The following is a 27,158-nucleotide window of genomic DNA, read 5'->3' as shown; positions in this document are numbered from 1 at the left end:
ATGGCTGGCCCAGGTGGGTCCCTGTGCCCTCCTGCCTCACATTGCTGTTTTTAGGAGCCAGCTTCATTTCCAGCTCCCGTTAGCTACCACCCAAGTGGCAGGTCTTGCCATGAGCATGAGTGATTCTTCCATGGTGGCCTTTTCAATTAATTGTGCATATTTTTCTTGCTCAGCTGCTGATCCCGAGAATCCCAAGCACCCAGATCCCTGCAGCGGAGTGCAGTGCCGAAGGGGGTACCAGTGCATCGACAAGAATGGAGAGCCAGATTGCATCCCTGACTTTCGAACCTGCAACTCAGTGTACTGCAAAGAAGGAACTACTTGCAATATTGTACACGGCTGGCCCAGATGCGTCCCCAACCCACCATCCTGCCATCACATCAAATGCAAACAGGGGACTGTGTGCAAACTTCAGAATGGCTGGCCCAGCTGTGTCCCTGTGCCATCCTGCCAGAACACCCACTGCAAGGACGGGACCTTTTGCCAGATGGCAGACAGTGGGCCCAAGTGCATCCCTGTACCATCCTGCCAGAACACCCAATGCAAAAAAGGGACCATGTGCCAGGTCATAGATGGCTGGCCCAAATGCGTCCCTGTGCCATCCTGCCAGAACACCCAATGCAAGGACGGGACCTTTTGTCAAATGGCAGACAGTGGGCCCAAATGCGTCCCTGTGCCATCCTGCCAGAACACCCACTGCAAGGAGGGGACCATGTGCCAGGTCATAGATGGCTGGCCCAAGTGCGTCCCTGTGCCATCCTGCCAGAAAACCCACTGCAAGGAGGGGACCATGTGCCAGATCATAGATGGCTGGCCCAAATGCGTCCCTGTGCCATCCTGCCAGAACACCCACTGCAAAAAGGGGACTCTGTGCAAAGATATAGATGGCTGGCCCAAGTGCGTTCCTGTGCCATCCTGCCAGAACACCCACTGCAAAAAGGCGACTGTGTGCAAAGATATAGATGGCTGGCCCAAGTGCGTCCCTGTGCCGTCCTGCCAGAACACCCACTGCAAGGAGGGGACCATGTGCCAGGTCATAGATGGCTGGCCCAAGTGCGTCCCTGTGCCATCCTGCCAGAATACCCACTGCAAGGAGGGGACCATGTGCCAGGTCATAGATGGCTGGCCCAAGTGCGTCCCTGTGCCATCCTGCCAGAACACCCACTGCAAAAAGGGGACTGTGTGCAAAGATACAGATGGCTGGCCCAAGTGCGTCCCTGTGCCATCCTGCCAGAACACCCACTGCAAAAAGGGGACTGTATGCAAAGATATAGATGGCTGGCCCAAGTGCGTCCCTGTGCCATCCTGCCAGAACACCCACTGCAAGGAGGGGACCATGTGCCAGGTCATAGATGGCTGGCCTAAGTGTGTCCCTGTGCCATCCTGCCAGAACACCCACTGCAAAAAGGGGACTGTGTGCAAAGATATAGATGGCTGGCCCAAGTGCGTCCCTGTGCCATCCTGCCAGAACACCTACTGCAAAAAGGGGACTGTGTGCAAAGATACAGATGGCTGGCCCAAGTGCGTCCCTGTGCCATCCTGCCAGAACACCCACTGCAAAAAGGGGACTGTGTGCAAAGATATAGATGGCTGGCCCAAGTGCGTCCCTGTGCCATCCTGCCAGAACACCCACTGCAAAAAGGGGACTGTATGCAAAGATATAGATGGCTGGCCCAAGTGCGTCCCTGTGCCATCCTGCCAGAATACCCACTGCAAAAAGGGGACTGTATGCAAAGATATAGACGGCTGGCCCAAGTGCGTCCCTGTGGCATCCTGCCAGAACACCCACTGCAAGGAGGGGACCATGTGCCAGGTCATAGATGGCTGGCCCAAGTGCGTCCCTGTGCCATCCTGCCAGAACACCCACTGCAAAAAGGGGACTGTGTGCAAAGATATAGATGGCTGGCCCAAGTGCGTCCCTGTGCCATCCTGCCAGAACACCCACTGCAAAAAGGGGACTGTATGCAAAGATATAGATGGCTGGCCCAAGTGCGTCCCTGTGCCATCCTGCCAGAACACCCACTGCAAGGAGGGGACTGTATGCAAAGATATAGACGGCTGGCCCAAGTGCGTCCCTGTGCCATCTTGCCAGAACACCCACTGCAAAAAGGGGACTGTATGCAAAGATATAGACGGCTGGCCCAAATGCGTCCCTGTGCCATCCTGCCAGAACACCCACTGCAAGGAGGGGACTGTATGCAAAGATATAGATGGCTGGCCCAAATGCGTCCCTGTGCCATCCTGCCAGAACACCCACTGCAAAAAGGGGACTGTATGCAAAGATATAGACGGCTGGCCCAAGTGCGTCCCTGTGCCATCCTGCCAGAATACCCACTGCAAAAAGGGGACTGTATGCCACATGATATATGGCTGGCCCAAGTGTGTCCCTGTGCCATCCTGCCATGACACACTCTGCAAAGAGGGCACCGTGTGCCAGGTCATAGATGGCTGGCCCAAGTGCATCCCTGTGCCATCCTGTCAGAACATGCATTGCAAAAAGGGCACTGTGTGCCAGATCATAGATGGCTGGCCTAAGTGTGTCCCTGTGCCATCCTGCCAGAACACCCACTGCAAAAAGGGCACTGTGTGCCAGATAATAGATGGCTGGCCCAAGTGCGTCCCTGTGCCATCCTGCCAGAACACCCACTGCAAAAAGAGGACTGTGTGCCAGGTCGTAGATGGCTGGCCTAAGTGTGTCCCTGTGCCATCCTGCCAGAACACCCACTGCAAAAAGGGCACTGTGTGCAAGATCATAGATGGCTGGCCTAAGTGTGTCCCTGTGCCATCCTGCCAGAACACCCACTGCAAAAAGGGCACTGTGTGCCAGATCATGGATGGCTGGCCCAAGTGCGTCCCTGTGCCATCCTGCCAGAACACCCACTGCAAAAAGGGGACTGTGTGCCAGGTCGTAGATGGCTGGCCTAAGTGTGTCCCTGTGCCATCCTGCCAGAACACCCATTGCAAAAAGGGCACTGTGTGCCAGATCATAGATGGCTGGCCTAAGTGTGTCCCTGTGCCATCCTGCCAGAACACCCACTGCAAAAAGGGCACTGTGTGCCAGATCGTAGATGGCTGGCCTAAGTGTGTCCCTGTGCCATCCTGCCAGAACACCCACTGCAAAAAGGGCACTGTGTGCCAGGTCGTAGATGGCTGGCCTAAGTGTGTCCCTGTGCCATCCTGCCAGAACACCCACTGCAAAAAGGGGACTTTTTGCAGCATAGTAGATGGCTGGCCCAAGTGTGTCCCTGTGCCGTCTTGCCAGAACATCCAATGCAAAAAGGGCACTGTGTGCCAGATCATAGATGGCTGGCCCAAGTGTATCCCTGTGCCATCCTGCCAAAACACCCACTGCAAAAAGGGGACTTTTTGCAGCATAGTAGATGGCTCACCTAGGTGTGTCCCTGTGCCATCGTGCCAGAACACCCAATGCAAAAAGGGCACTGTGTGCCAGGTCATAGATGGCTGGCCTAAGTGTGTCCCTGTGCCATCCTGCCAGAACACCCACTGCAAAAAGGGGACTTTTTGCAGCATAGTAGATGGCTGGCCCAAGTGTGTCCCTGTGCCGTCTTGCCAGAACATCCAATGCAAAAAGGGCACTGTGTGCCAGATCATAGATGGCTGGCCCAAGTGTATCCCTGTGCCATCCTGCCGAAACACCCACTGCAAAAAGGGGACTTTTTGCAGCATAGTAGATGGCTCACCTAGGTGTGTCCCTGTGCCATCGTGCCAGAACACCCAATGCAAAAAGGGCACTGTGTGCCAGGTCATAGATGGCTGGCCTAAGTGTGTCCCTGTGCCATCCTGCCAGAACACCCACTGCAAAAAAGGGACTTTTTGCAGCATAGTAGATGGCTGGCCCAGGTGTGTCCCTGTGCCGTCTTGCCAGAACACCCATTGCGAAAAGGGGACTGTGTGCAAAGATACAGATGGCTGGCCCAGGTGTGTCCCTGTGCCATCCTGCCAGAACACCCATTGCGAAAAGGGGACTTTTTGCAGCCTAGTAGATGGCTTCCCTAGGTGTGTCCCTGTGCCATCCTGCCAGAACACACAGTGCAAAAAGGGGACTGTGTGCAAGGTTGAAGATGGTTGGCCAAAATGTGTCTCTGTGCCATCCTGCCAGAATACCCATTGCAAAGAGGGGACCCTCTGCCAGGAGGAAGGTGGCTGGCCCAAGTGTGTCCCTGTGCCATCCTGCCTGAACACCCGCTGCAAAGAGGGGACTGTGTGCAAGGTTGATGATGGTTGGCCCAAGTGTGTTCACATCCCACCATCCTGCAAAGAAATCCGATGCAAAGACGGAACAACGTGCAAGATGGTAAACGGCTGGCCCAACTGCCTCCCTGTGCCGTCCTGTCAGAACACCCATTGTAAAGAGGGCATGGTGTGCGAGATGCTTCAGGGCTGGCCCATGTGTGTCTCCTCTCCACCTTCATCATGTGCTGCCTTTTTGTGCCAAGAAGGGACCATGTGCGAGATGGGGAAGGATGGCCCCAGGTGTGTTCCCGTGCCACCATCCTGCCTGAATTTCCAGTGCCCACCGGGGACTGTGTGCGAGATCATTCACAGCTGGCCGAATTGTGTCCCAGTGCCATCCTGCCACCACTTCAAGTGCAAAGAGGGCACTGTGTGCAAACTGGTGAATGGCCAGCCAGAGTGTGTGCACACCCCACCGGCCTGCGACGGAGTACATTGCAAGGAAGGGACTGTGTGTAAGGCCATAGATGGCTGGCCCAAGTGTATGCGATTTTTCAGAGCTGCCCCACTGTCTCCTCCATCTTGTGCTGAAACTGCCTGCAAACTGGGCACCGTGTGCCAGATGGTGAACGGCTGGCCCAAATGCGTGCCAAAGAAACCCTCCTGTGACAGCATCCATTGCAAACCAGGTACCATGTGCCGGATGCTGGACGGCTGGCCCAAGTGCGTGCTAAAGAAACCCTCCTGTGACAGCATCCTTTGTAAACCAGATACTTTGTGTCAGATGGTGGACGGTTGGCCCCAGTGCGTGCCAAAGAAACCCTCCTGTGATGGCATCCGTTGCAAACCGGGTACCATGTGCCGGATGGTGGGAGGCTGGCCCAAGTGCGTGCCAAAGAAACCCTCCTGTGACAGTGTGCATTGCAAACTGGGCACCGTGTGTCAGATGGTGGACGGCTGGCCTCTGTGTGTGCCAAAGAAGCTCTCCTGCGACAGCATCCATTGCAAACCAGGTACTGTGTGCCATATTGTGAATGGCTGGCCCCAATGTGTGCCAAAGAAACCCTCCTGTGAAACCATCCTCTGCAATCAGGATACCTTGTGTCAGATGGTGGATGGTTGGCCCCAGTGTGTGCCAAGGAAACCCTCCTGTGCCAGCATCCATTGCAAACCAGGTACTGTGTGCCAGATGGTGGACGGATGGCCCAAGTGCATGCCAAAGAAACCCTCTTGTAATGGTGTGCATTGCAAACCGGGCACCTTGTGCCAGGTAGTGAACGGCTGGCCCAAGTGCGTGCCAACCCACAAGTCCTGCGACACTGTCCAGTGCAGCAAAGGGATGGTGTGTGAGGTGGCAGGTGGATGGCCCCAGTGCGTCCCAGCATCACGCTCCCAGCCCATCTGCTGGGCCTCAGGCCACCCCCACTACCACACCTTCGATGGGCACAGCTACGACTTCCATGGCACTTGCAGCTACACCGTGGTCAAGATCTGCAGCCATAAGCCCAAGCTCCCTGCCTTCCACATCATCACCAAGAGCCAGAAGCGCGGCAACACAGAGGTCTCCTTCGTCAGCCAGGTCACCATCAAGGTCTACCACTACAACATCACCATGGTGAAGTACGAGTACGGGCTCGCCAGGGTAAGGACTCAGCGCAACCCACAGCCATGCCATTGAGGTCAATGGGGCCAAGTCCCCTCTCACTCACCTGGTGTAAATCCAGAGTGACTCCACTGGAGCTAATGGAGTTACACCTTTGTGTGTGAGAGGAGAAGCAGGTTCCACAGACTATAACAGAGTGGATCAGATGCATCCAGGGGCCACCCTTTTTTGCCGGGCACTGCCCGGACAGAGCGAGACCCAATCCCTGCCCCAGCTGAGATTGGAGCCCTGTTGTGTCAGGCGCTGCCCAGACAGAGCAAGACACAGTCCCTGACCCACCTGAGATCAGGGCCCTGTTGTGCCAGGCACTGCCCAGACACACAGCGAGGGACACTGCCTGTCTCCAAGACCTCACAATTTAACTCCAGCAGCTGAACAGGAGTGGGAGGATGTTGCAGCGCTAGCCTACAAGGTAGGAGACCTTAGTTTACAATTCCCTCCTGTGCCACAGATTCTCTGTTTGATCCCTGTATTCTGTGGATAATGGCCCTGCTCTCCCTCCCAGGGGTTGTGAAGTTAAATCCGTTAATACTTGCGAGGGGCCTAGATGCTCCAGTGGAGGAGGTCCCAGCACTGGGAGATTATGGCTGTGTTCTGCCAGGTAGGCTGCCTGGTTCCCAAGGGAAATTGGCATCCAGATCCCTTGCAAAGGGTGGTAGGGAAAAAATCCCACCCTAGTACAAGGAGTCTGGGACAGAGAAAGGAATCAACACTGCTGAGGCCTAGCCCAGCCCCCAAGCCAATGCTGAGAGAGAGCCCTAGTGGCACAGGTGGGACTTGAACTCAGGTCTCAGGAGACCCCAGCCAAGGCCTTAGCCACAAGGCTGCTCTTCCCCTAAGCCTGGTGTTCAGCATTTAGCCTGATGGAGGCTGTTCCCTTAACCCTCCCCAGGTGAACGGCCAGCGGACCCGCCTGCCTGTCTCCCTGCACGACGGGAAGCTCTGGCTCCACCAACGGGGAGGCCAGCTGGTCGTGGAGGCCAAGTTCGGCCTGAAGGTCTACTACGACTGGAACTACTACCTGGTGGTCAAGGTCACCAAGGCCTTCCTGGGCAGGCTGTGTGGCCTGTGCGGCAACTACAACGGGGACCCCAGTGATGACTTCCTCACCCCCTCGCGGCATCTGGCCACCAGTGCCATAGAGTTTGGCAAGAGCTGGAAGGTGGAGGATGGTGACAGACAGTGCAGGCATGGCTGCAAGGGGAAGTGCGGGGGCTGCTCACCGGAGTTGGTTAGGCGCTACCACGGAGAGGCCTACTGTGGTCTGATTACCAAGACAGCCCAAAATGGCCCCTTCCGACGTTGCCATGCCCTGATCAACCCCAAGGCCTTCCTGGATGACTGCGTGGCCGACCTCTGCACTTATGATGGCTACAAGCAGATCCTGTGCCGGGCGCTCAAGACTTACGCGGATGCCTGCCAGCGGGAGGGCACAGTGGTGAAAGACTGGAGGAAGCAGGCCGGCTGTCGTGAGTAATGAGAAGAGATGGGGCCATGGGCAGCCATATCATTGAGTGCTGGGAGTGTGGGGAAGGGCTAGGACATGGGTGTTGTGTCCAGTGGGTACATTTTGCTGGGTTGCAATCAGCATGGGGCTCTGGGTCCCAATATGATGGAATGTGGTGTAAATGTCTGGATGGAAGGATACGTATAGGTCCTGAAGAAGAGTGGATAGACAGAGTAGATGCATATATGGACAGACATATCTGTTAGATGGATGGGTGAATACCATGGATGGATGGAGAGGTGAACAGATAGATAGAGACAAATGGAAGATAGATGGATAGACTGAGGGATGGATGATAGATACCGCAGATGGATGGAGAGATGGAGACATATGGAAGATGGATGGATAGATATTGCAGAAGGGCAGTTAGATGTATGCTGTAGATGGAGATGGACTGTAATTGGATGGATGGATAAATATACTGTCCGCAATGTGCATGTGTATAATAACTACCACCTCCCTCAGGATGTGTTGCACCTGGTCTCTGTGTGTGTGTGTGTGTGTGTGACCGCACCCACTGCTGGATGGAATCAGACTTGAACAGCTGTGTGTCATACCCCCCATACTGCTGTCTAAAGAGAGTGGTTCCTCTTTAGCTCAGGAGGCCCAGGCCTGTGTTTGCACAACAGGAGGATCTGAGTGCCTCTGATGTGTGATAGAGACCCCGGGGCACCCTTATAATGTAGCAGAGATTCTGGTGGCCATGGCTTTGTTAGGAAGCAGTAAACACTGATGCTGGTGTCCTGTCCCTTTGACAGCTCTGCCCTGCCCAGAGAACAGCCAGTACCAGCTCTGTGGCTCCGCCTGCCCTTCCACGTGCAACGACTTTGCAACCCTGAACAAGTGCCGCTTGCCCTGCATGGAGACCTGCCAATGCAAGAAGGGCTACATGCTGGACGGGGGTCAGTGCATCCCCAAGGGGCGCTGCGGCTGCATCCACAAGGGGCGTCTCTACGCACCTGGAGAGCATTTCTGGGGGGACAAGAAGTGCCGGCAGAAGTGCCAGTGCAACCTGCACAGCAGGAAGGTCACCTGCCAGATCTCCCAGTGCCAGCAGGGTGAGGAGTGCCGGGTGGCCAACGGTGTCCGGAGCTGCTATCCCACCCGCTACGGAACCTGCTCCGCCCTGGGGGAGTCGCACTACTTCACCTTCGACGGGCTGCACTACGACTTCCGCGGCACTTGTGTCTACCTCCTGGCTGGCTTGTGCCATAAGAACTCCAGCCTGGTGAAGTTCCAGGTCCTGGTGCAGTACCAGAGGAAGGGCAGCAAGAGTGGCTCTGGCACCAAGGTGGTAGAGATCCAGGTCTACGGAGTGAAGCTTGTCATTATCCACGGAAAGATCCGGGTAAGTGTGCAGTCACTGCATGCAGCTGCACAGATGCAGGTGCCTTCCTTTGACATCAGGGAGTACTATCCAGTAAAGAGTGAGTAAATTCAGAATAAAGAATGAGTAAAGAGAAACTATTGAGTAAGGAATGAGTAAGAAGTTATTAGCAAGTAGCTAATAAGTATTGAATAAGTAGTGGGTAAGGAATATGTAACAAGTAGCTACTAAATAAGGAAGAAGCATTGAGTAAGGAGTGAGCAAGTGAATAAATACTGATTAAGGATAAAGAAATGAATTTACTACTGAGCAACTCGTAGGGAATGAGTAAGTCATGAATAATGAATGAGTAAATAACAAGTAAATACTGAGAAAGAATGAGTAAGTACTGAATAAGGAGAAAGGAAGTAGTAACTACAGAGTAAGAGGTGAGTAAGTACAGAGTAAGGCATAAACATTAATGAAGGCATAACTTCTTAGTAAGTAGTGAATACCGAGTAAGGAATTCATAAGGCACAAATACTGAGAAAGGAGCAAGAAATTTATAACTTCTTAGTAGGTAATGAATAACTACTGAGTAAGGAGTGAGTAATCAACAAACAGCTCCGTAATGTAATTTCTAACACCGCATTGTTCAACGGAATTATTTTAATAGTGTTGATTTTGAAACAAATTTGTGTTGTTAACATAAGGAAGTGTTGTTTACTACTTCTCATAACACAAGAACTACGGGTCACCAAATGAAATTAATAGGCAGCAGGTTTAAAACAAACAAAAGGAAGTATTTCTTCACAAAACGCACAGTCAACCTGTGGAACTCCTTGCCAGAGGATGTTGTGAAGGCCAAGACCATAACAGGGTTCAAAAAAGAACTAGATAAATTCATGGAGGATAGGTCCATCAATGGCTATTAGCCAGGATGGGCAGGAATGGTGTCCCTAGCCTCTGTTTGCCAGAAGCCAGGAATAAGCGACAGGGGATGGATCACTTGATAACTACCTGTTCTGTTCATTCCCTCTGGGGCACCTGGCATTGGCCACTGTCAGAAGACACGATACTGGGCTAGATGGACCTTTGGCCTGACCCAGTAGGGCCGTTCTTATGTTCTTATGTCCCTGTTTGAACATGAATTGTTAGTTTTGTGAGCATTCATGGCCCGCCATACAATTTCCATATCCAGATGTGGCCCTCAGGCCAAAAAATTTGCCCACCCCTTAGTTACTAAGGGGTAAGGAATAAGTAAGTAGTGAGTAGGGAATGAGTAACTCCTGAGTAAGGAATGAATCATGAGTAAGTCATGAGTAATTAATAAATACTACTGACTAAATACTAAGGACTCAGGGTTAGGCTCTGTGGTCAAAGATGTACAAGATGTTCCAGGCTCGGTCCTGTCCCCAGTGAGTGGGATCTGTATTCACCTAGACACCGATGGGTGTTTTCTCCTGGGCTAAAGACGTTTCCATGGCCAAAGGTCAGTTTTAATCTTGCAGTATTCTCTCTCCCCTTGTATCCCACTGCTGCCCTCCACAGCTGAACGGCCTGCAGATCAACCTCCCCTACAATATCGACTATGACAAGATCTCGGCCTACCACCGGGGCTGGGACATAGTAGTGAAGACGGCCTTTGGCCTAACAGTGACCTTTGATGGCCAGAACCACATCCGGGTGAAGGTGCCGGCCACCTATGGCCGCTCAGTGTGTGGCCTGTGTGGCAATTTTGATGGGGAAGATGACAACGACATGACCATGAGCAACCTGCTGCCAGCGCCCACCCCATCGGACTTTGGGAGGAGCTGGAAGGCCCGGGACATCCCAGGCTGCATGGAGATGGAGAAGGAAGACTGCATGGACATAGCGAGTGTGGAGAAGCAGCATAGGAAGGGCAAGAAGGAGTGCGGGCTCCTCCTGGACCGGGACGGCCCATTCAAGAAGTGCCACAACAAGGTGAACCCGGAGGGGTACTTCAAAGACTGCATCTTTGACCGCTGCTCCCACAAGGACAACCAGACTGTGGTCTGCCACATCCTTGCCTGCTATGGCGCAGCCTGCCAAGCAGCTGGTGCCAAGGTCTATGAGTGGAGGACCAACAAATTCTGCCGTGAGTGTGCTCACTGCATGGTGTGTCATCTCTTCCCACCCCCCACCCCCAGGGCTCATGCTTTTAGATCCAAGGGACTCAGATTTGATTCCCACTGGGCACTCTGTATAAATACATTCCCACAGACAAGCCAGCTGGTGACACTTCCACTGTCCCAGCCGTCCAGGGATGGGGTGGGATCCAAGGGGCAGGTCCTCTCTCCAGTCTCTGGTTGGGTGGGAGAGGGGCAGGGGCACACGGGAGGAGGGGTTGGGTTGTTGGGGGATGGAGAAGAGGGGAAGGGGGTTTGGGAGCATAGAGAGGATGGGGAGAAGATCACGGAAATAGGGGTCAGGGTCAGCACTAGGAAGCTGGGACATCCACATCCCTCTGATGTTTCCCCATAGGGCCACCCTGCCCCCAGAACAGCCACTACGAGATGTGCTCCAGCAGCTGTCCGGCCACCTGCCGCAGTCTCTACACCCCATCCCGCTGTCCCAGCAAGTGCCGGGAGGGCTGCGTGTGTGACGAAGGCTTTGTGCTGAGCAGTGATCAGTGCGTCCCCCTCTCCCAGTGCGGCTGTGTCCACCGGGGCTTCTACTACAAGCCGGGCGAGACCTTCTACCCCAACGGCTTCTGCAAGCAGAGGTGTTCATGCCAGGCAGGGGGGATCGTGGAGTGCCACCACTTCTCCTGCGGCCGCAACGAGGAGTGCCGGGTAGTGGACGGCATCCAGAAGTGCCACCCAGTGGTGCCCAGGACTGGCACGTGCCATGCTGCTGGTGACCCCCACTACCTGACCTTCGACGGCTTCCCCTTTGATTTTCAAGGCAACTGCACCTATGTCCTTGCCAAGAGCTGTGTCCGAAAGGGCTACCTGCCCTCCTTTGCCATCCACGTGAAGAATGAACGACTGGGCAGGAGCAAGGCTGCTGTCACCAACACTGTGTCCATCATTGTCTACAGACGCACTTTCACCCTGGTGCGGAACAGGAACGGAGTTGTCCTGGTAAGAGCGCACACAGGGCTTTTGGGAAGCCTCTGTCTCTGATTGGCTGCCAAAGGTGGCAGGGCATGGGGGAAAGGCAGGATGGGGAAATGGGGAAGAGGGGTGGAAGGATGCAGGAGGGTGGTAGGTGGAAGGATAAGGGAATGCAGAGAGAGAAGGGTGGAGAGATAGATACTAGACTGGTGAATAGGTGGATTAATAGGCGGATAAGGAGTTGCATAAATGGATATTAGTGGATGAATGTATATAGCTCATTAGGTGGGTGGATACTAGTGGATGGATGGATGGAAGGGAGTGTGTGTGGATGGATGGATAAAGTGAGTGGGTGAATTGGTGGCAAGATGGATAAGGTGGATGGGTGGGTGGTTGGATCAGAGGGATGGATGGATAAGGTGAGTGGGTGGACGTACAAGGGGGATGGATGGATGGATGGATGGATGGATGGATGGACAAGGGGAATGAGATGGAGAAGGTAGATGGCTGGACAGACAAGGGGGATGGATGGATGGAAAAGGTGAATGGAATGGGATGGAGAAGGTAGATGTCTGGACACACAAGCGGGGTGGATGGATGGATAAGGTGTGCAGATGGATGCATGGATGGATGGACAAGGGGAATGGGATGGATGGATGGAGGGATGGATGGATGGATGGATGGATGGATGGATGGATAAAGTGGGAGGATGGAAGCATATGTAAGGGGGCCTATCATAGGCAGTAGCTACCTTACACAGTAAATGCCACAGTTCCTATTAAACCCACTCTCTCCCCTCCCCTGCCCCAGGTGGATGGCATCTCCTACTACCTTCCCTTCCAGCTGGAGAATGGCTTGGTGCGTGTCTACTACCATGGTGCCAATGTGGTGTTGCACACCAAATTTGGCCTGCACCTCTCCTTTGACCTGAACTACTATTTGGCCATCACTGTGCCTAAGAGCTACCATAGCCAGACCTGCGGCCTGTGCGGCAACTACAATGGCAAACCACATGATGATCTCCTGCGGCCCAACGGCCACCTGGCCCGAGACCTGCGGGACTTGGGTGTCTCCTGGAGGGTGAGAGTCCCCGGGGCAGTATGTGACCATGGCTGTGCCAGCCTGGTCTGCCCCGCCTGCCAGGAGTCCCGGAAGGCAAGCTACGTCCACAACAACTACTGCGGCATCATCCGGGCGCCCTATGGGCCCTTCAGCGCCTGCTACTCTACCCTCAACCCCACTGTCTTCTTCAACAACTGTGTGCACGACTTGTGTAAGGCCGGGGGAAACCGGAGGCTGATGTGCAGATCCATCCACAGTTACGTCACTGCCTGCCAGGCTGCTGGTGTCAAGATCAAGCCCTGGAGGACCAAGAAGTTCTGCCGTAAGTGTTGCCCATGGCTGAAACCAATCCATCCCTCCTCGATATCCCTCTGCTTGTGTCACAGACTCACAGGTCGTGCACGCTCTTGGCCCCATACAGTCCCTGGGGGGAACCCCCTTCAGTGTGACAGCCCTTCTCGGGGGTCCGCTCTCGGGGGTTAAGCTCTCTGCCTCCTGGAACCACACCTCTCTGAGCCTTTAGCACACCTGTCTCTCATCGTGGGCCCCCTCAGGGAGTCCACTCGCTCACCCAGAGCCCCCCGCTTTACAGCTGGGCATCCGATATCACCGGCCTCAACAGCTCCTCCCCGGTCCTTTGTCTTCCGTACCAGGTCTGATACTGGGTTGGATGGGCCCATTGATCTGATCTGAGGTTTGTCCAAGTCTGGGTTTACCAGCATCAGTCCCTGGGTTAGAGCCTCCTCCCTGGCACTGCTCGTTCCAGACCCCCTTGTCTGGCTTGTCCAACTTACCAATCTTCGTAATGGGAGCTAAGGTGGGGTATAAACCTTCAGTGGTACCCGGCCATCCCATTAGAGGCCTGGGCTTGCGTCTTGGTTTGAGGAATGGGCCAATCGCTGGTTACCTTCACCTTGGCTGGCTCTGGCTTTAGGCAGCCACTTCCCACCATGTGGCCCAGATACGACACCTCTGCCATCCTCATCTTACCCTTTACAGCCTCTATTATCCGTCCTGCATCCTGGAGGCATCTCAGCCCCCTCTTCACTGGGACACACGGTTCTCTCAGGTCGGGCTGAAGACACGGATATCGTGAACGTATGCCAGACACAGTCCTCCACCCCCCTCAGTAACTGATCCCCTGGCACTGGGGGCTGGCAGGCGCACCCTTGAGAGCAAAAGGTAGGACCAGGAACTCAGAGCCCTATAGCGGTGATGGGAGCAGATTTCAACCTGACAACTGGGTCCAAAGGCACCTGCCAGTAGCCCCTGGTGAGATTCACAATAGTGAAGTAATTCCCCCCACCCTCATGTCTAGGATTTTGTTAGTCCTGGGCGTGGGGCAGGGATCAAACATGGTGACTGCACTGAGCTTCCAATAGTGCACATCGGATCTAATCGACTCATCTTACTTGGGGTCCAGCCCCAAGGGTGAGACCCAGGGGCTGGAGGGTGGCTGGATTACCCTAACGCCAGCATGTCACTGCCCTCTCTTTCCGGATCCCAGGCTGTTTTCCCGGTGACTGTGAATGGGGAACACCTCCCCTCCCCCCAGAGACAGCTAGATTAGTGAGCCCAGGCCAGCTGGCGCCCGGCTGCGGGTACGAACTCAGCCCCTCTGATCTCAGCTGGCAGGGAGGTGTTAGCTGGTCAGAGGGGGAAGTTATTCCAGCAGGAGGTCGGCTCTGGGTCAGGAGATATATTCCCTTTCCCCTTCTTCCCCTGCCCACACAGTCTCCCTGTCAAAGTACAGCTTCATTACGGCGACATGGTACAACTGCCCAATTGGGCATCTCCAGCACATGCATCACCTCCTTCAGCTGGGCTCTCCCTAGGCGCTCTCCACACTGAGCTGAGACCCCTCTTCTGGTCCCCAATCAGGCACATTGTCATACCAGCCCTTTGGCAGTTCCTGGACCCCGGCTAGGTTCTTCCTGGCCAAACCCATGAGCTCAGTGAGTTTTCCCCAGAACGATAGTTCAGAATCCACCACCGAGTTCCCATTTCTTTCTCATCAAGTCCAGGGGTCCCCTCCTTCTGCTTCCACACACCAACTCAAAAGGGTGGACTTCTGTGAATTTCCGGGGCAGTAAACATTCTGCAGCAGCTCTCGCCGGGTGCGCTGAACCCCCTGATGTTTAGAAGACAGGACATCCCCCCGGTGGTACTTCTGGGGGACCACCTGACACCCCAAGTTCAGTTTTCCCTCAGGGAGCCCTTTCCTGGTACCGGGTCCCTTCTCTTACCTGGATCCTTCCCCAGGATCTCGCAACACTGGGGCCCACATAGCCCCCGCTTCTTCCAGAAGGGATGCTTCTGCAGCTAGGTCTAGAATTCAGCGGCTGGGTTTGGGGCCCAGCCCTCATTGCTGTGCCTTAGTTTTCCCATGTCAGGACAAGGCCTAGGTCTCAGCCCTGTTAAGCCCTGTCCCTGGCAACTCACTTCCCCGCACTGGAGGTTTCACCCCCCACCTTGCAGGGTGGATTGCCGGTGCCAGGCCAAGTGGCTCTCCCTGACCTCAGCCACAGGCAAGGACCAGGGCACCGTCTGGCCAGTTCTTCAGTCCATCCCCCATCAGCACCTCTGCAGGTAGCTGATCATGCACCCCAACCTTTTTGGGGCCCCCATTCAGATGTGTCCTTGCTACAGGATCTTAACTGGGGATCCGACCACCCCCAGCACCCGTGTCCCAGTGAGGGTAGGGAGCAAGCCCACTGCTTTGGTTGCCACATCAGAGCCAGTGTGAGCCACCTCTCCCCTGTGCAGGGCTGTTGTCCCACTCAGCTCCAAGGCCTGGCTACAGATAGGCAGGAAACCAGAGCTTCTCCTTTCTTCCCTTGTGCTACTCGCCAGGGGGAAAAGTATCCCCCTCCCTGCCAGCCGGGCCATTTATGGGCCATTCACGTGCTCACTGGCTCCTGCCCTCTGCACCTTCCGATCTCTGGGTTCAGCTCTTTGGCCATTACAGTCACTTCCCAAGAGTTCATCAAAGCTGATGTGCTGAAGGACCCCAACTAACAGCCCTGCACCCCAATCCTTCCTGTGTCTACACAGGAACCCCGGGTGAATGGCTGGCATCTGGGAGCCTTCCCCCAAGTTGTACAGCCCCATAGCAGCTGGTGAGGTTGCATCACACCCACAAGAGTCTCATCCCAGAATCGCTTCACTCTATGAATGTCTCCCCACTGCCCCCCACTTGCTGCTCCCACTGGGGATCAGGGGCCTGAGCCCAGGGGTCACAAGCAGACATATCTGCTGGGCTTGGAGGGGAAGCCTGTCTGCCTTCCCCCTTCCCCTGGCCAGCTCTGCCCCAGGAGCCGGCTGGGTGACAGGTTCCCAGGTCACTCTCTCAGCCTCTGTTACAGGCTGTCTCCCCTTCACCCGTTAACCCTTTGAGGGTTCTCTTGGGCGAAAATTTCCTGTGTCTTTGGGCATGACACCACCTTGGGTCCTTTTTAGCCACAGTAATTACATTTCAGGTCCCTCAAGTCCCACGAGGGGCGTCGGCCCATCCCGGCCTTCATGGGCACCCCTGAGTTGGGCTTCCTGGAGTCCCACCTTTGAGAGGTCTCTGGGTGACTCCCCTTCTGAGTCCCCGATGTGGGTCTCCTGCCTGCCCCCAGTCTGCTGTCCACAACTCATCCTCCAGTGCCCCTGCACAGTGCAGATCTTTAGGCTTCCAGTCCACTAACCACACCTTAAGGTCTGGAGGGAAGATATCATACAGCTGCTCTAACCCCACGAGGTTATACATGTCCTCGACGGTAGTGGCCCCTGTGCCCTTTCCCCACTTGCAGAGAGATGTTCCCCAGTAGGTTGGTGACTCCCTTGTAGGTGATGCCTTATGTCTTGCATACACCCCGGAATTGTTTCCTGTACGCCTTGGGGGTCAGTTCAAACTTCAACACCAAAGCCTGTTTGAACAGGTCATAGTCCCCCATCTCAATACCATCCATTTGGCTGACGGCATCTATGGCCTTGGGATCCAGCAGGGGGGTCAGACAGCGGAGCCTGTCTGCGGGATCAATCTGGTTCAGATCACAAGCCTTCTCAAAGGCTGTGAGGTAGGCATCAATATCCCACCCTCACCCCCCTCCTTAGGCTGGGGCAGCAATTTGGTGTCTAGATTCTCCGCAGAACTGGCGCCTCGGGGCCCTTCCCCACGTACCCCCCGGCAGGCCCTCTTGGCCCGCTGCTCCTCCAACTCCAGCTCATGTTGTCACTGCTCTGAGCGGCCAGCTAGCCTCTGCTCCTCCAGCTCCAGCTCCTTCACTTCCAGCTCCAGTTCCCATCTCTTCACACACACTGGGAGGAACCCAGGTGGGAAGCCCCGATCCTGGCTGGGGAACTGGGTCCAGTGGACCCCCTGCCACTACCCCAACTACACCCTGCTACTCCCAGGCTCTCCGGGCATCCAGGAAGACCTGCTGGGATCTGGAACTTGGCCCTTGGACTGGTCAATCTCTACCAGCCAGGCAATCAGCTGCTCCTGGGTGAGCCTCCCAATGCTCAACCCTCTTTCCCTGCACTGATGTGCCAGGTCCCTCTTACAGAGCTGGTTATAGGCCATTTCCACACTGGTTCCTTTAATCCCCTCGTTTTATCGCGGGCAGCCACTCACTGCAAAGCGCCTGCACTCACAGCTAACTGTCTACAGGGTGCATCCACAAACCATCCTCTGCCCACTCTTGGCCCCGTACGGTCCCTGGGGGGAACCCCCTTCAGTGCGACAGCCCTTCTCGGGGGGTTAACTCTTGGGGGTTAAGTCCCTCTGCCTCCTGGAACTGCACCTCTCTGAGCCTTAACACACCTGTCCCTTGCCGTGGGCCTCCTCAGCTAGTCCACTCACTCTGGACCCCTGGGGCCTCCACTCCCAGAGGGAATAATGTCCCCTGTTCTCTAGACCAGAGCAACTCTCAGCCAGCATAAAACAGGAGGGTTTATTGAGTGTCTGAACCCAGCACAGGAAACTCTCAGGGCCTCAGGCCTGGCCTCCCTCAGCACAGCACATCTATGTCTCTCCTGCATCCAGGTGGGCGCTGCCTGCTCTCTCTCTCCAGTCCAGAGACCCTGCACTTTCCAGCTGGGCATCGGATATCACCGGCTCCAACAGCTCCTCCCCTGTCCTTTGTCTTCCATCCCAAGTAAACAGATCGCTGGGGCCCTCTCTCTTCCGTTCTTTGTTCCCCTCCGGCTGGAACTGCCTGGTCAGGTCACCGGGGCCCTCTCTCCTCAGCCCTTTGTCCTCCTGCTGGCCAGAACCAGCTAACAGCCAGGCTTAGTCTCCAGGTCACCAGTTGTTAGGGTTCCCCATCTCCAGGCCGTTGTCTGGGAATCCCAGCTGCTAGGCGAGGTCACACCTGGTCCTCTGCAACAACACACCCTCTCCCACCACCTTGTTAAACATGCAGCACACAGGAAAACTGAGGTGCGCACATGCTATTTATGTAAAACACTAAAAAAATCCCCAACTTCATCACAGCTTGTCTCTGCATCCCTCCATCCACTTCTTTCTTGGTCCATCCATTCACAGCATCCACCTCTCTTCAGAATCTATTTCTCTCTCTTTCCACTCCACAGCATTCATCTATTAACAATATCTATATCTCTACCCAACTGTCCATCCATCCTTCTTCAGTATCCTTCCCTCCACATTCATCCATCCATCTGTTTGAAATCTCTCTCTCAGTCCCTCCATCCCTGGTCAGGATCTATCTCTCTACAGATCCGTCCATCCACAGTATTTATCCACCCATCAGTTCACAGTATCTATTCCACCATCCATGATATCTCTCTCCTCTCCTTTCATGCATTTGCAGTATACATCCAGCTAGCCACCCACAATAGCTTTCTTTCCATCTATCCACCAATTCATCCATCTATCCCTTTATTTGCAATATCTCTGTCCATCCAACCATCCATCCACAGTATCTGTCCACCCATCCATCCCTCCATCTATCCATCTCCAGTCTCTGTCTATCCGTCCATCTATCCACAGTATCTGTTCGTCCATCCATCCCTCCATCCATCCATCTGCAGTCTCTGTTCATCCGTCCATCTATCCACAGTATCTGTTCATCCGTCCATCCATCCATCAGCAGTATCTGCATCCACACATCCATCCATCCACAGTATCTCCATCCAAACATCAGCAGTATCTCTGTCCATCCATCCACCTATCCCTTCCTCCATCCATCCTAGTATCTGTCTGTCCATCTATCCATCAATCTACAGTATCTGTCATTCCTTCATCAGCAGTATCTCTGTTTAGCCATCCATCCCTCCACCCAACAGCAATATTTGTGTCCATCCATCCATCAGCAGTATCTCTATCCATCCATTCATTCCCTCCTCCATCCATCCATCAGCAGTATCTCTGTCCATCCATTCATCCCTTCCTCCATTCATTCATCAGCAGTATCTCTGTCCATCCATTCATCCCTTCTTCCAGTCATTCATCTGCAGTATCTCCACTATTCCTTTCCTCCATCCATCCATCCTCAGTATCTCCATCCATCCCTGCCTCCATCCTTCCATCCATTAGCAGTATCTGTCCATCCATCCACCCATTCATCCAAGAGTAGCTGAAAGAGGACACTTATAAAACCCCTTCTTCCCCCTCCTACTGCTCCATTCCCTCCCGACCCGTCCTCTATGTACTAACCCTCTCCATTCCCCTCTTTTCCCCTCTAGCCATGACCTGCCCAGCCAACAGCCATTACAAACTCTGTGCCAATCCCTGCTCCAGTGGCTGCAAAGGGGTGGCCAACATCACCAAGTGCCCCAAGATCTGTGCTGAAGGGTGCCAGTGCAACAAAGGCTATTTCTGGGCCGGCAACGAGTGCGTCTCCATTCGGCACTGCCACTGCTTCCACAAGGGCAGGTACTACAAGGTGAGCCCTCGCCCGATAGGGCCAGCCCAGTGCGGTAGGCATCTGGAGGCAGAGAAGGACCCAAATGAGAATCCACAGCTGCCCCACACAGAGCTGGGGAACCAGGGGTTCAGCACAGGACTGATGTGTGAGGGGGGAACAGAGAGAGATAGGGGGCTGTGGGGAGACGGATAGATGGATGGAGGGGTGTGAATGGGGATGGATAGCTCAAAATACCCTAACATTGGAATCCTCCAGTCTGAAGCTGCTACTATGAAATCAGAAAGGATGTAACATTCCTTTCTGGATATTCCCAGAGCTGGGGTTAGAACCCAGGAGCCCTGACTCCCAGCCCCCCTGGTCTAACCCACTAGACCCCACTCCCCTCCCAGAACCCAGGACTCCTGGCTCCCAGCCCCTTCTCCCCCACTCTAAGCACCAGCCCCCACCCTGCTCCCAGATCTGGAGATAGAACCCCGGAGTCTGCTCTCTCGCCAACCATGTGCCTGTCTCTCCTGGCAGCCAGGTGCGCGGGTGCTCACATCAAGGTGCCGGCAGCGGTGCAGGTGCATCCCGAGAGCGGGGGTGGTGTGCCAGTCATTCCAGTGCCCGGCGGGGGAGCTCTGCGAGCTGAGCCAAGGCCGATGGGGCTGCATGAGACGGGACGGGAACTGCACCATCACTCGAGGAGACGTCTTCACCTCCTACGATGGGGTCTCAGGGAAGGTGCCCCTGGACGGCACCTACGAGATCTCCTCGCTCATCGACACTAGGGCCGCCAGCTGGTTCCGAGTGGTGGTAGAGTTCCAGACCTGCAAAAAGTGCCGTGCACCCAGAGTCACGGCCATCACCATCTACTTTCACAAGCTCACCATCCTGGTCAACCGCAACGGCAGAGTCTTGGTAAGGGGGAAAGGTGGGGAGGTGCCACTGGGAGGCCTGTCGGTCTGTCTTCCTATTGCTCCTACAGTGTCTGTCCATCCGTCTGCCCATCCATGTCACCTACATTGTCCATCCATCAATCCATCAATAGAATCTGTCCGTCCATCTAACCATCCATCTATTGTATCTCCCATCACCATCCATCCATCCATGCCACCTACAATGTCCACCCACCCTTCCATCCATCCATAGCACCTAGTGTCCATCCATCCATAACATTTATAGCATCTGTCTATCCATCTAACCATCCGTCTGTCTATTGTACCTGGAGTATCCATCCACCCATCCATCCCTTGCACTTACAGTGTCCATCCATCCATCCATCCATGCCATCTGCAATGTCTGTCCGTCCATCCCTCCATCCCTGGCACTTACAGTGTCTGTCTCTGTACCCACCCAACACAGACCCTCTCTCCTCAGTCTGAAGTGTTTCTCTATCCCCTCTCTTTGTCTCTCTGGTGTCTCTGGCTGTGACCTCTCCATTTGTACATTCCAGGTGAATGGGCGCCCAGTGCGACTCCCGGCCAGGCCCTCCAGAGTCGTGTCAGTGAGCCGGGCAGGGAACGTGGTGACCGTGGCCCAGGGCTCAGCACTGCAGGTTCTCTTCAGCACCAGTGGGGACGTGACTGTGAGAATTGATGGGAAGCTAGCCAGGAAGGTGCAAGCCGCCTGCGGGAACTACAACGGGAACAGTGCCGATGACCTGCGCCTGCCTGATGGGATGGTCCTGGACAACATCGGCGAGGTCCTCAGCTACTGGAGATTCTCCGAGAACCCCCAGGATGGTACGTGGGGCAGAGCAGAACCAAGAGCCTGTGTCCGAGGGAGCTATGGGGCCAGTGTCCCAAATTGGTATCCCCTGCCCCAGACCAGATCAATGGGCCCATCTAACCTGGTATCCCGCCTCCACCCTGCCATCCAGGAGCCCATCTACCCTGGTATTGTTCCCCCAACCCCCATCACCACCCCAAATCAAATCAATGGGCCCATCCAACCCAGTATTCCCACACTACGGCCCCATTTCAGACCCATGGGCCCATCTAGCCCTGTATTTTTGGAATAACAGAATTTTGACTCTCAAACGAAGAGGAAGTTAAGTGGTTGCTTTTTTTTTGAAACCTCCCTCCTTTTTTTTGTTGTTGTTGTTTTAGAATATGACTGAGATATGAATTTCTGAAGCCCTCTAAGGATTCGGGTCACCCTCTGGAAATCCACCAGGCTCTGAGACACAACGGATCCCAGCTTAGCACAAGCACTAAATTCCCTTCCCTAGATCCCTGTGCAGAGCAGCTGACTTTGTGGATTGCTTGCAATGCAGAGATGCTGTTTAAACGCTATGGCAGTGGATGTCCTCAGCTGCTGTCAATCAGCGTAGACCCAGCAATGGATTTCCACCAGCGGAAGATCTTAGTCTAGATTGCAAATTAATGCCTGATTTCAAAACTCTCCGTGTTTTTTACTTAATATTACCAAGCCCTTTTTGTCTCAAAGTGTTATGCTAATTATTTATGTTGAGGTCACTTTACCTGCCACTGAGATGCAGCCACCTCTGGGGAGGCAGCTGGCGAACAGCCACACTGTGACGCTTCACAGGGATGGTTCGCCCAGCACTGAGATGAAGCCACCTCTGGGGCGGGGCAGCTGGGGAACAGCCACACAGGGATGGCTCGCCCAGCGCTGAGATGCAGCCTCCTCTGGGGTGGGGTGCAACAGGTGTTTAACACACAGATGCACAGCAACACTTTGGGACAGGAAGTGAAGGAGAATCCTGAATTCAACTGAAAGCTCTCTAAGAATCTATGGATCAATAAACGCTTCTGGCAAAGGCTTTGGATTTGTTTCTGTGCCATTATTTTTCTCCCACCTACATCTTAGTTAGTTAGCCATTTCTCTTTGCACGTGGCTAAATAGACAAACAATCTCCTTCTGAGCCCCCACTGCCCTGCTCCCAATAGCACAGTGCTCCCTACTCAGCCCCTGTCCTGCTCTCTGCAGCCCTGCGCCCCCTACTCAGCCCCCGTCCTGCTCTCTGCAGCCTGGTACCCCCTACTCAGCCCCCACCCACGACACCCCCTACTGCGCCCCCTATTCAGCCCCCGTCCTGCTCTCTGCAGCCCGGCGCCCCCTACTCAGCCCCCGTCCTGCTCTCTGCAGCCCTGCGCCCCCTACTCAGCCCCCGTCCTGCTCTCTGCAGCCTGGCGCCCCCTACTCAGCCCCCACCCACGATACCCCCTACTGCACCCCCTATTCAGCCCCCATCCTGCTCTCTGCAGCCTGGCACCCCCTACTAAGCCCCAGTCCTGCTCTCTATAGCCCGGCACCCCCTAATTAACCCCCCCCACGACACCCCCTACTGAGCCCCCTACTCAGCCCCCGTCCTGCTCTCTGCAGCCCAGCACCCCCTATTGAGTCTCTGGATAGATAAATAGAGAGAGAGGGAGAGGAAGAGAGAGTAGTGGATGGTGGATGGAACAATAGGTTGATGCACCAGAGGATGGAGTGATAGATAGACTGGTGAAAAGCAATATCACACTGACCCCTGGGCAACACAGAAGGAAATTCAGGGAAATGCATCAAATAAGTGGGGAAAGCTTGTGCCAGGAGGCAGATTCATACTGTCACGAAGTCCAAGGCCAGAAGGGAGCATTGTGACCTTCTCATCTGACCTCCTGGATAACACAGGCCAGAGACCTGCCCCACAATAATCCCTTGAGCAGATCTGTTTATAAAGCATCCAGCTGGGAGCTCAAAATGGCCAGTGATGGAGAATCCACCACACCGCTGGGGAAATCGTGTCAATGATTCATTCCCCTCAAGGTTGAAAATTTACACCTCAGTTCCAGTCTGACCTCATGAAGCTTCTTCCACTTCCAGCCATCAGATGGTGTTAGACCTTCCTCTGCTCAATGGAAGAGCCCGTTACTAAATATTTGCTCCCCACTGGAGGAGTGTTTAGAGCACCAGCAGCCAGGGCACAAAGCAGAAACTTGGGAAAAGGCATTGTAGCAGGTGATCCAGAGCAGTTGTGGAATGGTTGCCCATCAGAGTTCAAGGTGGACACTCTGTATAAAGAACGTGCCACAGAGGTGGAGGCAGCCAAATTGGCCAATGTGCTGGAGAGCCATAGGGAGGCATCAGGGAGCAAGGAGCTGTTAATTCCTTGGAAAAGAGATTCAGGGTGACTGGGTCAAGAGAGGAAAGCCCAGGGAAAGTTGTCCCAAAGGAGAGCAGGATGGTAGGAAGGCAGATGGGAAATATGCAGCTATAGAAAAGAGATCAGATTGGTTTGGCACGACCGACCTTTATAAGAAAGAGTTTCCCCCCAGATCAGATTGGCAGAGATCCTGGGGGGCTTTTGCTTTCCTCTGCAGTGGGGGGCACAGGCCATTTGCTGGAGTAAATGGTGGAGTCCCACTAACTTGAAGTCCTTAAATCAAGATTTGAGGACTTCAATCCCTCAGTCAGAGGTTCCCGGGTGGGTGGGTGACATTCTGTGACCTGCAATGTGCAGGTGAGATGCAAACAAAGGTGTGGTGGATGGCGGGTACGTCACTGCTCCCAAGTTGCACAGAAACTCTCTCCCTTTAAATACATTTACACATCTCATTGCAATCACTACACATTGCATCACACAGTCTTGGCTTGGCTTATTTACTTTGTAGGAACCAATCCCTGTGCAGCGTGCTCTGGGTACATATTGTCCATGTTCAACCTACTCTTTACTTCATCTCTACATTCCTAACTTATTGTGAATTTGTTCACAGTAAATATTTCCCTGGGAGTTCTCCCCCTTCTCTTAGCTAGCTCAGACATTCTGTCTTTTCGCTCACTGACCGATTTACTTACCTTGGTTAGCATAAACATTTGGTTTCCAGCCCGATGATTTATTTACCTCACTAATCCTATCATCCAAAGACTGAGGCATCGCCCCATGTGTTTAATTTCACGTCAGGCCAGGCAACCTCAGGCATGCCTCAGCCTTATAGCCCTATTCTAGGGGAAGCAATTTAACTCTTATAGACACCGTAGGTAACAGCACAAAGTTCGTGGTTAGGTACAGGGTCATACACATTGGTCATAAACATGGACAAGTAGTAATGGGCTTAATCTGCAGCAAGGGAGATTGAGGTTAGACATCAGGAAAAACTTTTCAACTCTACTCTATCTCTGGGATAGGCTTCCAAGGGAGGTTGTAGGATCCCCATCACTGGAGGTTTTTAACAACAGGTTGGACAAACACCTTGTCGGGGCTGGTCTGGGTTTACCTGGTTGTGCCTCGGCGCAGGGGGGTGGACTTGAAAACTTCTCAAGGTCCCTTTCAGTTCAGCATTTCTTTGATACCATACTACAGAAATCTGTGATTCACACACACATAGAGGTTGATAGAAAGGACCTGTGTAGGTGGAGAAACGCCGGGTCTCAGTTTATCATGTTTCAGTCCAATTTCATAGAATCATGAAATATTAGGGTTGGAAGGGACCTCAGGAGGTCATCTAGTCCAACCCCCTGCTCAAAGCAGGACCAAACCCTAATTTTTGCCCCAGATCCCTAAATGGCCCCCTCAAGGATTGAACTCACAACCCTGGGTTTAGCAGGCCAATGCTCAAACCACTAAATTTAATAGAGCTAAAGATAGTTCTCCCCTGCAGGGGGATGTCTCTGACCGGCATTGAGTACATGTTGTCCGTGGTCCCTCTCTCTCGTGTACACATGAAATGGCCTGGGGATTCAAGTCTGGTTGAAGTTGAGTCGTCAGACACAATGAGTGTAGGTATTCTTGGGGGTAATGACTTGACAATAGATCAGGGATGGGCAAACTTTTTGGCCCAAGGGCCACATATGGGTATGGAAATTGTATGGTGGGCCATGAATGCTCACAAAATTGGGGGTGGGGGTGGGCCAGAAATGAGGAGTTCAGGGTGTGGGAGACTGGGGCAGGGGGGTTGGGGTGCGGGGGGGGTGAGGGCTCCAGCTGGCGGTGCGGGCTCTGGGATGGGGCTGGGGATGAGGGGTTGGGGGTGCAGGAGGGTGCTCTGGGCTGGGACCGAGGGGCTCAGAGGGCAAGAGGGGGATCAGGGCTAGGGCGGTGGGTTGGGGCATAGGACTGGGTCGGGGTGCAGGCTCCAGGCAGTGCTTAACTCAAGCAGCTTCTGGAAGCAGTGGCATGTCCGCCCTCCAGCTCCTACGCAGAGGTGTGGCCAGGCAGCTCTGCGCACTGCCCCATCCTCAGGCGCCACCCCTACAGCTCCCATTGGCTGCAGTTCCCAGCCAATTGGTGCTGTGGGGGCGGCACTTGGGGTGGGGGCAGTGTGCAGAGCCCCCTGGTTGCCCCTAAGCATAGGGGCCAGAGGGGGGACATGCCACTGCTTCCAGGAGCCACGCAGAGCCATGGCATGTTCGGAGAGGGGCAAGCCCCAGACCCCACTTCCCAGCGGGAGCTCGAGGGCTGGATTAGAACGTCTGAAGGGCCAGATGTGGCCTCCGGGCCGTAGTTTGCCCACCCCTGCAATAGATGCCAATATTGATTTTATGGTCACACACAACCAAAGGGAAAAGCTGGCTGCAAATCAGCAGAAAAATGAGCTCATGGTCATTGTGACGCTGTATGGAATTGTGAGACACTTTGTATTAATTATTATTATTATTATTATTATTAATACCAATATTATAAAATTGCAATGAATCGTGCTAGATATGCTATGTAAGGTGTGAGTGAAAATGTTATGAACTGCCAAGTATGATAAACTTGTTTATATGTTTGTATCACCTTTGTATTATGAGTTATAGATATGTAGGATATATCTGTATTTCAAACTTATTCTGTGTTTCTGGGTGACACCCCCAGACAGATTGGCATCAGCACTGCCTAGCCTGTTTGATGGCCAAGGGTCATCAACTGTACAATGAACCCATTGAAAGGAGCCAGGGGAGACATTTAAGAGTTAGCAAGGCATGTAGGGGCAGGCCTGTGGACAGAGAACTCTAAGGCTTTTCTATGCCATGTGCTGTGAAGCTTGTGTTTGGGACACAGGAAGTACAAGCCACATGGCAAAAGGAATATAAAGGGCAGCTGAATCAGCTCCATTTTGTCTTCAATCCTGCTTCTTACCTCTGGAGTGACTATTCTACAAACAAAGCTCTGAACAAAGAACTGAATGACCCATCCAAGCTGTGGATGTGTTCCAAAGGGACTTTCAAGCCAGCAAACTCACCAGCACTGCTAAGAATCTATTATATGGACTTTGAAGTCTCTGTATGTATGTGATTGCTTTACCATTTACCAACTCTCTTCTTCTTCTTTCTTTTTTCTTTATAATAAACCTTTAGTTTTCTACACTAAAGGATTGGCTGGCAGTGTGGTATTTTGGGTAAGATCCAAACTAATATTGACCTGGTAACGTGGCAGGCCCTTTGGGGTTCAGAAGAACATTTTATATAAGTGAGCAGAGTTTTTTAAATAACTTCTCACTGTACTGGACCTAGGTGCTGATTGGGAGCCAGAGAACTGGAATGCAATGAAGGGGGCTGTGTG

At 53.8% G+C, this 27,158-nt stretch overlaps 1 protein-coding gene across 1 annotated transcript; it reads left to right on the top strand.

The window, feature by feature from the left end:
- On the top strand, window positions 1-21,788 carry LOC141977503 (uncharacterized). Its single transcript, XM_074939022.1, has 15 exons — window positions 1-13; window positions 174-3,564; window positions 3,685-3,723; window positions 4,018-4,224; window positions 4,753-4,883; window positions 4,965-5,836; window positions 6,750-7,326; window positions 8,123-8,712; window positions 10,222-10,789; window positions 11,176-11,777; window positions 12,561-13,134; window positions 19,506-19,705; window positions 20,207-20,587; window positions 21,123-21,411; window positions 21,778-21,788. Exons 1-15 carry the CDS (start codon window positions 1-3, stop codon window positions 21,786-21,788), a joined length of 8,445 nt encoding a protein of 2,814 aa, XP_074795123.1.
- Window positions 21,789-27,158: the final 5,370 nt, after the last annotated feature.

This window comes from Natator depressus, chromosome 24 (assembly GCF_965152275.1).
Source record: "Natator depressus isolate rNatDep1 chromosome 24, rNatDep2.hap1, whole genome shotgun sequence".
Taxonomy (NCBI): Eukaryota; Metazoa; Chordata; order Testudines; family Cheloniidae; genus Natator; species Natator depressus.
This window is presented reverse-complemented; position numbering and strand designations above follow the sequence as displayed.

Coding starts and splice junctions, on each gene's coding strand:
- LOC141977503 (XM_074939022.1), top strand. Junction 3,565..3,684: donor CCCAAGTGTGTCCCTGTGCC/GTCTTGCCAGAA, acceptor GACTTTTTGCAG/CATAGTAGATGGCTCACCTA. Junction 7,327..8,122: donor GAGGAAGCAGGCCGGCTGTC/GTGAGTAATGAG, acceptor TCCCTTTGACAG/CTCTGCCCTGCCCAGAGAAC.